The sequence below is a fragment of the Diadema antillarum genome, unplaced genomic scaffold (genome assembly GCF_040938485.1).
Source record: "Diadema antillarum isolate AM-2024a unplaced genomic scaffold, OU_Dant_1.0 seq00001343_RagTag, whole genome shotgun sequence".
Lineage (NCBI taxonomy): Eukaryota > Metazoa > Echinodermata > Echinoidea > Diadematoida > Diadematidae > Diadema > Diadema antillarum.
In genome coordinates this window covers 572,127-584,557 of record NW_027272109.1, presented here as the reverse complement: position 1 = coordinate 584,557, position 12,431 = coordinate 572,127, and the positions used below count along the sequence as shown (strand labels likewise).

The following is a 12,431-nucleotide window of genomic DNA, read 5'->3' as shown; positions in this document are numbered from 1 at the left end:
TACAAATGTTAAGGCATGACACAAGACGCACGATGGACAATAAATGATCGCAAAAGCACACTTCAGTCTTTTGCTCAGGTGAGCTCAAAAATCTTGGACTATCACTGCTGAAGTTGATGGGATGATTTTGCACATAGAAGTGCAGCCACAATTCCTCACACACTACTACCCAGTCAATGAATTTTGTCCCCAGCCCGACACTGATATGAATAATTATATCAATGATCCTGATTCACTGAAATGCATGCACACACACAAAGATATTCAGTGAACACACACTGCACAAACAGAAAAGCATGTTCTTCACTCGTCTAGCAATACATCACACTGGGAGTCAGATATGGACTTTAGACCATTCTGCATACAAATTTGTGATACCCATTCATTTTTTCCCCCTTGATGCGTGATTGGTTGATGCTGTTCAGCCAATCAGAGACTTTCCCTCCAGGAACCCAAAGCCCCTTTGATCCGTCCTGAGGGTATTGAAGCCAGATTTTCCCTCCAATTACTCATTCTCTTGAAAACGACAGGAACATGCTTGTCGAAACCCTGAGAGTGGGTAGGCTCTTTTCAGGGCCACATACGTGCTCAAGAAAGAAGAAAGAATGCGGTATGAACCGTTAAGTCTTCTACCACCCAATACAGGTGTCTACAGGCCCATTTACACTTGCTTGGAAAAATCGCGACATTTGGGTGCAAGTTGCTAAGCAACTACACCCAAACGCCCTCGAAACATCGCCCAAAACATCGCCAGAAAAATCGCCAGCCGGAGTGCGATTTTTTGAAACATCGCGATGTTTGAGGCGAAGTTTGGCGAGTGTAAACCCAAGCCGCAGAAATATCACGATTTTTCATCACGTGACTTTTGGTATCGGATTGCACCGGGCATTTACGCACGCTCCCGATTCCCTCTGTGGAAAATTGTAGAGAGTACGTCGGTCGTTGGCCAGAGTACAGGGTAAATGCTGTACATACAGGTAAATAGCCGATCCTCGGCTGGTTTCTCACCTCCCTGATGAAACTATGGCTGCGTTTATCTAACTCGAGAGAGAGAATCACGTTTCCAAACGCATTTGGAACGGTGTTTGCAAATGTGGTTTGAAACGCGATTCTCGGGGAGCCGCGTTTATCTAACCATTCTACAATCGTGATTCGAGTGGTGTCACTGCGCAGCTGCTTTGCGCCGTTTGACCCGGGAAGTAAAGGTCAACTGTATACCACCAAACATGCCTCCTCAGTCACACACAAATAATGGGAAGAGAGCACAACCGGAAACAGCTGGGATTTGACCTTGAAATACAAACGCGTTTCAAAACGTTTATCTACTCACAAAACGGCGATCGTGGTCTCAAACGTGTTTCGAAACGCCCTTTGAAAGGCGTTTCAAAACGGCGTTCCTAAATGCGTTTGAAAACACGGTTGCATTTATCTAACCTCTGAAAATGCCTCAAACGCGTTTAGGATCGTGATTCTGCCTCTGAAAATTTTTAGATAAACGCAGCCTATATTCAATTAATTCAATTCACTTTATTCCTTTATTCACTTTTTTATATTTATAAACCTGAAGTTCTCCAACCACGTATCATCACCTCATAACGACTTAACCAATTAATGTTCTCCCAGAAATGCGTTGATTTTGGGAGTGCCCATACTGCTCTCAGTATACGTTGACTTTGTGGAATACAGCGGTATGTAACAAGTGTCGGTAAAACAATGGTGAATTCTTGCTGTCCCTGATGAAATACCAGTGCTACTTCTCACTTTCGTCACATCGGCGAAATTTCATGATCCTCCTGAATGCTACTTTCATCAACTTTCCCATACTAAGCTGAAGTTTTACACAGCTGCTAGTGCTACATATGTGATCTATTTTAGCAAGCTATATAGTTTTACCGTAAGTTTACACTCTTGAAAAACACAAATTTATGTGTGCATTGGACTGATAAAAAGCCCTGGCTCAACGTTCAAACCAGCCAGCTAGCTGCGAGCAAAATAGACTGCACTGCAGTGAAAATAGCTCGCGCTTCCACTTGTCTACCGTGTTGAAGAGAGGTAAATTACACATGCGCACTAATGACCAAAAAATTGCGATGTTTTGTGAAGCTCAAACTTTGTGTGCTGTTTGCACAAGTATAAACGGTGGAACCCAAGTATCACGATTTTAAAAATCGCGCTGTTAGTAGGTGTAAATGCAGCTAATAGCTCACTAACACAACTTTTTCAAGGTTCTCAAATCTAGGGTTTCTTGGCTCCCTGGGGGAAAGAGTTGGGAATGGTGCTCATTTGTACAAGTCATTCTATCCTCCTCAAGAAAATTCCTGGCAAATCTGGAGAATATTTGACCATGCTTTTTTGAAAAAATGAAACTTTGAAAAATTGGCCCCAATTTGATTGTCCCCCCTCCCCCCTCCTTATAGCACTGAGGTTGGGGGGGGGGGGGCGGTGGCATCCTCGGATCTGCCATGAGCAAACCTGAAACTATAGTCACCAGTTGGGGGGGGGGGATGCAGTGTTTGGAGGATATGGTGCATAATTGAATAAATTCAGATTCTATCACCATTGGGATGCTTCCTACCAAGTTTGGTGAAAATCTGTCATGTTCTGAAGAAGCTAAAAAATAAACGGACGGAGGATCCATTGTATCTAAAGGGATAAAAAGGCACACAGCTAAACCAATCAGAGAATGCTTGCTCCCACTGTGTGCAAATGAAACTAGTGCTGTTCACGTGGGCAAAATGCGGACGTAACTGGAAACATTTTTGGTTACACTTATTTTTTTTGTTTTAGTTTACAGGCTGGTGTGTATGGCGCCGCTACAAATATATCAATGATCTTGATTCACACAAATGCATGCACATACTTAAAAATATTCAGTGAACATAATGTGCACACTGTACAAACACAAAGGCATGTTCTTCACTGGCAATACATCACATTGACAGTCTGATATGCACTTTGGACTGCATACAAATTTGTGTTGCCCATTTATTGGTTCCTTTGGTAAATACATATGCATGATCATTTGATTTTTTTGGCGCATTATTCAAAGATCATTCGCACTGCTGTCAACATACAATGTATATATATATATATATATTGTTGGTGGGGTGACAAAACCTCGTATCTCAATATTTGGTGGAAATGAGTTTTCTTCATATATTGAAGCTAGGATCCATTACTATGTAGTTCCCAATCCTTATATGCCCATCTGCAAAAATAAGGTCACAAATGAAAAATAAATGTTGGCTGTTTCCATTGACTTACATGTTATGGCAGCCATGTTTTTTTACAATGTAGCTCTCCTGAACATTTGACATTTTTGAGATACGAGGTTTTGTCACCCCACCAACGATATATATATATATATATATATATATATATATATGACCATCAGGTTATAACACTGGTCAAGGTTGGTGAAAATCTGACTATGTGTTTTCAAGAATTGGGCCTATTTGGACAAATTGAGATCCTATTTCCCAAAGGATGCTACCTGCAAAGTTTAGTGAAAATCTGCTATGGAGTTTTCAAGAAGATGAACATGTAAAAAGTTTACACATGATGCAAAACACACAATGAATGATCGCAACAGCCCAAAACAACTTGGTCAGAGAATTCACTAATTCTAAACGAGGGAAACCAAGGGGTCTTACACTCACTGGAGTATTGCAAGTTCACCTTCCACCCATTCTTGGAGGCAATCATTTACGAACATAGAAAACTTGCGGCCCCAAGGGGTGGGGATACAGTGTCCACTTGAATGCGTATACTGTAAACAAGGAATGTTCGCGTGCATTTTAATTTTGCGAAAGCCAAGATTCGCAAAATTAAAATGCATGCAAAGTTCTTGTCTACACTTTATGCATTGTATGTCATAGGGGAACTTGTGAAAATTCAATGCTGCAAAAATATAGTGTTTTGCAGTATATATAAATCTTGTCACCTGACTGATAATGCCTGTTTGGTAACAAATATGAAAATGTTTTCAAGAAAAATATGAAAAGGTGAAAACAAGTCGTGGGGTTTACACACAACGCACAATGGACGCCGGACAATGAATGACTGCAATAAAGTCACTTGAGCCCTTGGCTTGGGTGAGCTAAAAAAAAACATGATGCATGATTAGGTAGTGATGAATGTACGAAATCATGAGCTCACCATGCTGGTGACGAGATGTCGCTGTGCGAACGCCAGGTGATGAGAGGAGCGGTTCTCCAGCTGGAAGCGGGGCACGAACGTCACGATCTTGGTCTCGTGGTAGCGCCCTCTGCCGGGCCGCACGTCGATCCCGATGTGGTACACGCTGAAGGGACATGAATGAAAAATATTGATATCACTGAGTCCGGGCTCAGTGAAGTCTACGGCATTCATCCTGAGGGGGGTTGGGAGAGATTGAGGGAGGAGAAATCATGTTAATCTTGGTCACTTCCTGCAAAAGAAAAAGGGACAAATAGGGTATTAGTATGAACACCAAATCCTACACACAGAAACAGAAGCCAACACAAAGAATTAAAACCTATTATGTGTCATCTTTGTTAAAATCTATGGTGAATTTACTGAGAGCTAACAAAATTTCCATGATTACATAAATATCGACAACATTACTGGTTTAAGGTAAATCATAGACACATTCAGTACCTACAGTTGATTAATTTTCTTTTAGCTAAAATGTAAAAAGTGAAAAATTATTGGTATTCATTTTTGAAAAAAAGATTTGCTGCAGACTTACGCAGAAAGCAGACAACCCAAAACACCACCAATGTTAGTAACAATGACTTTTAAGCAGTGTATGAAGTGTTATACTTGGGATTAAAAGAAACATTACATCAATAGTGTATGTACATCACTGACCTGCAAAAGTGAAAGATATCAGCCATCCAAAGAGCCCGCGATGACAAAAGCTGATCATAAAATGTCTATGAATACTGAGTATACTGCAAATGCTATGCACTGCGTACATTCTTTTATTCTTATGAAGTTACATAATCTTAAAGATCACACAGATAGTCTTAAATCTAACATAAAAGGCATTGTGGGCTATAGAATCATATTATGTCATAATGTGATAATTACTTCTGCTAAACTACAGTTAGCGATAGCTACTCTGCAAATGACCATTTTCTTTGCATGACGGAGCCTTTGGAGATATATTACTTCTTTTTATCTACTCATCAGAAATATCAAGACACTAGAAAAGACTTCACTATTCAAAAAGAGTACATTACACATGCCTGCTTTCCTTTCCTAAATTTTCTTTTCCTCTCACTGATGACTTGAAGACACTGCTATCTCCAAAATCATGTGTTGCCTGTTTCTCCTTCCTACAGTACATCATGATTTGCACATCTTTACTTCCTTCTTGAAGCTTGTTCCGTACAATGTAGTTTCATTACTGACATCTACCAGTCTACTTGATCTACAGCATCTGGATTAACCCTATTTATGCCTTGAGTGCTGATTGGCACAGGAAAACCCATAGCGACGTACTCACTCTAAAAAGTACTCAGCACAGAAAGTTAGCTAAATTCCAACCCCTTTCAATTATATACATGTATATTATGTCTTCCTAACTGCCAAAGCCTGGAATGCACAGAAATGCACACTCCATACCAGCATCTTCACTTACCTATTATCTCTTCAACAGAGGAAGGTTTTACATTTTGAGTGAGACCTTTCTCCCTCTTTGCATTCTTTGCCATACTAACTCTTCTTGTGCTGGCCTCTTTGGACGATGTTTCCTTTGAAGAGAACACTATACCCAAGCACCTAAATTCTAAGTCATTAAATGTTAGTTTAGACTGGTACAATGGAGTTAAAACTGCTGTAACAACTCTAGATCTGTGCAGATGAATGCCACAAGTTTTTGCATGTGCAGATGAATGTCAGAAGAAGTTGTTGCAATTTTGATACGAACAAAGTTTCATCTGATCAAATAAGTTGTTATTAGCAAAGACATCAACAAACATGACATTCAAACTGAAGTTCTGTGAAATTATAAGGAGGCATTTAAGTGAAGGTGAAGTGCAGACTGTGTTGATGTGATGCAAGCAGTCAATCAAGAGGGACCATCTTGTATGGTGGCCAAGAAGGCATCAGATGAGGTCCAGGAGGAGTTGCCATGACGATGCGACTCAAGCTGCTCGTTATCATTGTGAGAAATGACATGATGGGTTAGTACATCTCATCACCAGCAGCACAACCCTTGGGCATGATTAAGTAAAACAGCATAATACATGAATATTGTCATAATGCTATTGCGCTACACAGATCAGCTGCATGTCTAAGGCAGGAGCCTCACTGGCCCTTTGAGAAGATGTTGCAGCTTAATAATTGGCACTATCATTGCAAAATACATCATATCTAGTATGTTGCAACAGGGATCACCAAAAGAGTATTAATCATATTCTCAGTTTCCTCAGCATGATTGCAAGAATGTGGAACAATGAATGCTTTACATACAACCAGCTACGAATCAAGCATAAATAGCCCAATGTGACCATAGTAAAGTTGAGAACAAGGAGGACATTAGTCCACAGCCTTTGAAAATCAGGCAGGCCCTACGCAGTGTCTATGTGGGTTTCATGATCTCACAAGGAAAGGGCTATTAATGCCATATGCAATGATAACTCAAGTTTCAAGGAATACAAATTATGAAATCATATGATGTTAGAGTTGTATACACCCTATATAAAGGATTCTTCCTGCAGTAGCACATGTACAATGTAGATGGCGACTCTAATAATTAAAAGAGAATTAACGGTACCTCCACCGGGCTACATGTGAAATCAAAACCGGCTTGTTCTCTTTAGCACCTTTCTAGTTCCACTGGGGATAATCTTGGAAACTCATCAGCCTGTTTAGGTAGACTGGATCATGTCCAGTATCTCTTGCAGATTTTATATCTGCAGAGCTGCAATTTAGTTTGTTTTGTTTGCCTCAATAGATTGACAACTCCACCACATCCTGAAAGTGACTACAGTTAAACCAGATTACTCGCAGCATGAAACTTTCAAAAATTGTGAAGGCTTCACTGCTTTTTGGTTGACAAACGTTTCATGTGCATTTACCTTCAAGGATCCTGGCTCCTTGCAAAATTTGCTCAAGTTTCATGCATGCAAAAATTTCTAGTTTTAGAATACACTTTCCATTCAAGCTTGGATTGAGGTACGTACAGGCAAACACAGAGAAGATGGGAAGAGGGAAAGAGGGGGGTTAGAGGACTCACATGTGGGGGCGGCCTCCGTCTTGGTAGATCCTGAGCGAGCGCACCCCTGAGCCGCCCTCTAGTGACATGCGATGGCACCAGTAGGGCGTTCCTTCCAGACCAATGATGCTGCGGCCCAGACGCATCAAGCACCTATAGGCAGGTAGATGAGGATCAAATATCAAATCTCATCATTTCATTTCTTCAATGTTGACTATCATCAACTATTATTTACAGAGATCTTTCAGAGTGTGACAAAATCTTTTTTTTTCTCTCTCTCTCTTTACTAACTTGCATGTGTGACTTTACTCTGGATCAGCATGGTTCCATTAGTAATGACAATTTTCTAGTAAATGAATTACCCAAAGGTACACTGAAATTGTGTCTTTCATATGGGACATCAGCTCTAAAAGGGCAATATTCTCTTAGAGAAATATGTATTTTTGAATTCACATACTACTTCATAATCATAAGATATGTTTTATTGGTGGCATGACACTTGCTCCTGCAATGATTGTTCCAGTCTTATTTACTCCAAGGACTTAGGGTTAGGGTTAGGATTGTGACAGGGTCTTAGATTTAGTTTGATGTGAGGATTAGGATAAGGGTTAGGGTTATGTTTGTGAATAGAATTTATATTTGGCTCAGGGTGCAGATATTTCATCGCAGCAACTGACGCAGGAGCAAATGTCATGGAACCATTTTATTGTCTCAGAGCATCCTTCATCTTACATGTGTTCTCCTCCCTGGGGTTCCTGGTAGGAGAACATGAGGGGTGCCACGCTCCTCGCTCTCTCGTGCTCCTCAAACTGGCCCGCCGCCTCGTGGTCTGCGTGCTCCTCCCGAAAGATGAGAGGGAGGCCAGACTTGTTAATGAGCCAGTAAGGAGCCGACACAGAAAGCTGATCGGGGCAGATGGGAAAATATTCATCAGAGTCATTTCCTGTCTAGCCTCTGTAACCATAGCAGCCCCTCCCACATCCAACACAAAATGACATAATTTTACATCCCTTTTATAAGTATAAACATCATATTACAGCAATCACATCTATCACTACCATTGACACTGTACTCACCAATTCAAGACTTGCCAACATCCCTCAAACCTATCACCATGGCAACCAGAACCCACAGTCACCTAACCGTAATACCAATCTTTCTGCCATCTCCTCCCTCCTCCTCTGACATCATAATTAGTTCCAACTTCATTATCATCATCATCATCATCATCATCATCATCATCACCATCCTCCTCCTCATCATCACCATTATCATCATCATCGTAATCATTCTCCTCAACAAATTGTTTTCTTCCATAGCAGTCCCCTCCCATCATACTACAAACTGTCATCCTCCAATAAGTATACAGTGTAACTGACCATATTTTAACAATCTCTTTCATCTCTATCACGGTGACCATATTCATCAATTTGGGACTGTACTCATCAATTTGGTCAACATCACTGAAACCTATCACCATGGTAACCACCACCACCATTCTTTCTCCCATCTCCCCCTTGTCCTCCTCCTGGGGCACACTCACCTTCAGCGACCTGCCAGCCATGCACTCCACCCTGACAAACAGATTGAGCTTCCTCCTCTTCTGGTGGCCGTCTCTCAGCTCCACGTAGCCACACCCGCCCCTGGTGTGCTTCGCTGGGATGGAGAGGGGGACGGAGCACTCCCTGAAAGACTCTGTGAAGAACTTAATGTCCTGGGCCAGGTCCAGATCAGTCTGTATGGATGAATTTAGTGAGCAAAACTAAACAATCTCAAAAATTATAGAAGACCACTCTGTCAACTCACAAAAACTTTACAGTTTTAAAGCCTCAAAAAGGTACCAGTTCAGTGGTTTAGATTAAGCATGAAAATTTTCTTATGTTGAGGATTACCTGACAATGCATTACAAAGAAATGGCAGAGAATATTTCAATAATGTTTCTCCCTTTAATCATCATTCACAAATATTGACTGCAGGACAGTATGGGGAAGAATTGAAATAGTTGACCTGCCACGACTACCTGGGCAGTCAATATCAATATACTGTACGAGCTGAAATTTTCGCGAATTGCTACTTGGAGGACATTCTCGAGTGTTGTTAATTTTGCGGTTGCGAGGGTCTAACTGAACTTACTTATTTACGCGTTATTATTTTTCGCGTGTTGTTATTTTCGCGCTTCAAAGGTGATTCGTGAAAATAAAACCACCACGAAAATTTCAGCTCGTACAGTATACAATTGTCACTGGACTAGATCTCAGGATTACTGACCGTGTAGATGGGCTCATCCATGCCTGGCCGGATGCACCCCTGGACCTTGGACTTGACCACCAGGTAGTTCAGCTCCACAGGGAGGAGGTTGGTCAGCACCATGGGGGGTAGGACGATCAGGGTGTGGCCGGGCTGGGGGGTCTCGGCCTTCTTGGCCGAGGGGCGTCGGCCTGGCGTGTGCTTGGTTGGGAATGCCTCATGTTTGACGCAGAGGCAGAACCTGTGAGTTATGAAGAGTGTGGAGAGGAGGGGATTGGAGGGGATGTTATTTCTTGATGAGCTCCTTTCAGTGCAGTTCAAACCAGTTATTGCTTAAAAGATTTTTAGAGGGCCATTTTAACCTTATGATGGAAACTAGCAAAATACTGAATCCATTTTGAAACTGTTCATGTATGTTTGCTGTATAGAAATTATTAGTTAAATTTGTTACATATTTCTTCTTTGCTACAGCATCACTATCACAGAATATCTTCATCAGAAAAAAAAAAATGCTATCTCACCAGAATCCTCCTGCCAACCCCTTGTAGCCACCTATTCCACAGGACACTGCAAGTATCCAAGCCTTACTTAGCACCCTCCACAAATCAACAAATCAAAAGCTATCTTCCCAGAGCCATGGGTAGTTTTAAGACAAGAGTAGTTGCTGTGCCACTCCACGTGGCCTGCTTATCTGTGCCAGAGACCCCCCTCCCCCCTCCTCGAACCCACACCACCAGGGAATCCTGGCTTTGTCAAATGCTCATTGACCAGATGCACCATGTTCACATTTTTATCATAAAACATTGTTTGTTTGTTCATATTCCATTTAACAAGATGGCTGGATAGCCCATATTCACCTATACTAAACTAAGCTGGTCTGTCATGGGGTACAGTTGGATGTGAGGCTGGACCACTTCACCGGGCTAAACACCCTGCTCTTTGTGATGAATAAATGAAGCAGGATCTTTTACGTGCATGAGTTGTGACTCTCTCACACACGGGACCTCCATTTTATGTCCTATCCAAGCGACAGAGTGTTTTGCCTCTTGCTAGAGGGGATGGTATGATTACACACAACATTACTTAGTCCAAACTCGGCTATTGAACCCGGGTCGCTTGGGTCGGAGGAAGACAGGCTACCGACTGAGCCAACTCACCGCCCTCAAAGTTACAAATTCTGGTCAAGTCTTGATGACTTCAAGCATTTGTTAACATTCTTATCATAAAACTGAAGTTACCTCTTAGTCAAGTCTTAATGTTTTCATACCAGGTCCTTTGATAATAAAACTGAAGAAGTACTTCTGAATTGATCATTACCATGTAGATATGCCTATGATAACGACTGTTATGGTCATTGCTGTTAATGACCACTCTTCTCTACCTTTTTATCAGGAACTGTGAAAAAAAAAAGATCTTAAAATGAACTGTCATATTCATCAACCTGCAATAGACACAATTTTATTCATTAAAGCTCTCATCTGTAGGCAAACAAAAATTCACCCAAGTTACAAACTTTCTGGAGATTCAGTTTCAATTGGCTCTGTATTGTTTAATTTTGTTCAGTTTGGTTAGTTCTTTTTTTCAGCAAGATTGGTTGTATCTCTTCCACTGCAGCGATAAAGATCCCTTGATCTTCAGTGCTGATGTGAATCTAAACGGGACACTGACCTGAAGATTCCTGCATTGCCACTGTCTGCCCTGCACTCCATGGGGACACTCATTGCTTCGCCGGGATTCTGAACCGCTTGCCACTTCAGGGGCCGGTCGCAATACGACACGGCCCACCCCTTGGGGCGGAGGTAGATATCCCACAATGCATAGGGCAAGGGGATGGCAAGCTTGCCGTTCGGTTCCAGTGGATTCATGGAGACTGGGTCTGGGTAGAAAAGATAGGGAAACGATAAATATGCAGAGAATTAGTTTTGTTGCACTGCTATCAAATGATAGACACCGTAAAAGCAAAATTTTTCCAAGAGCATTTTTTTTTTAATGCTTGGCCTGAAAAGACAAATTTTGTGTTTTTATTTTTAAACTCCATGAAAGATAAAAATGAAATTGTGTTACATATAACAAGCAAAAAAGAAAACAAATGTGCACTTCCATTTTCTGCTAGTTTGTAATCATGTGACCTATGCAAAATGAGAGCACCCATTTTAAAAGATATTTCTTCAGATTTGTCCTTTTAGTCCATCTTGAAACAGGCAACCCAGCATGAAGCAATTATCATCATTTCTTTTTTCTAGCCCACAAAGCAGGTGATGCAGGTTCAACTCCAGCAGCTAGTTCCTTCTTTTTCACTTGATGTTCAAAATAAAACAGATCAAGTATACCATCTACAATTTTGTAATTTACAGAGAGCAACAGCAAATAAAGAAAATCTCTGTGACTTACTCTCTGTTGGGGACTCAGGGTTGATGAGCTTGAGTTCAATCGGCACGCTCAGCCGACTGATGACCGTCAGAGCAGACCGCACGGTGATCAGTTTACGGGCACTGCCCTCTAGTGTTACGTGGAAGATAACTCTGGCTTGCTGCTGGTCAGAAAACTAAAACAAAACAAAATAACATAAGTTATGGAATGCATAATGACCATCAAGCATTTCTAGTCATTTAAAGCAATGTTTCTAAGGATAAGACAAACATTAATTTTGATTAATTTTTATTCGCGTGTTTTCTGGGGGTGGGGTGGGGTGGGGGGGGGGGGGGTAGATGCATCTTTACAGTGTCAAACACACAAATGGTGATGGGATGTCCTGGTCAATATCTAAAATGTTTATGTGAGTTCTGAAAAGTCCAGATTTTTACTGTTAAATTATAACGTGTATCATTACACAAATGACAAGGTCAGCTATTCTCTCTTGACGTGTAGATACATGTTTGCAGCATTACTGTTTATAGTGACACTTATATCAAGAGATGTAGACAAAATAAAGCCACAGAACATATCATGACATTCACTGTGCTTGGATACATAAAAAAAA

General features: G+C 41.2%; 1 protein-coding gene across 1 annotated transcript; it reads right to left on the bottom strand.

The window, feature by feature from the left end:
• Window positions 1-2,235: 2,235 nt before the first annotated feature.
• Window positions 2,236-11,316, bottom strand: LOC139708501 (intermembrane lipid transfer protein VPS13D-like). The gene is made up of 7 exons (XM_071620448.1): window positions 11,120-11,316; window positions 9,473-9,692; window positions 8,748-8,939; window positions 7,937-8,106; window positions 7,226-7,357; window positions 4,159-4,372; window positions 2,236-2,253 (listed from the first exon to the last, which is right to left on the bottom strand). Exons 1-7 carry the CDS (start codon window positions 11,314-11,316, stop codon window positions 2,236-2,238), a joined length of 1,143 nt encoding a protein of 380 aa, XP_071476549.1.
• Between the last annotated feature and the right edge of the window lie 1,115 nt (window positions 11,317-12,431).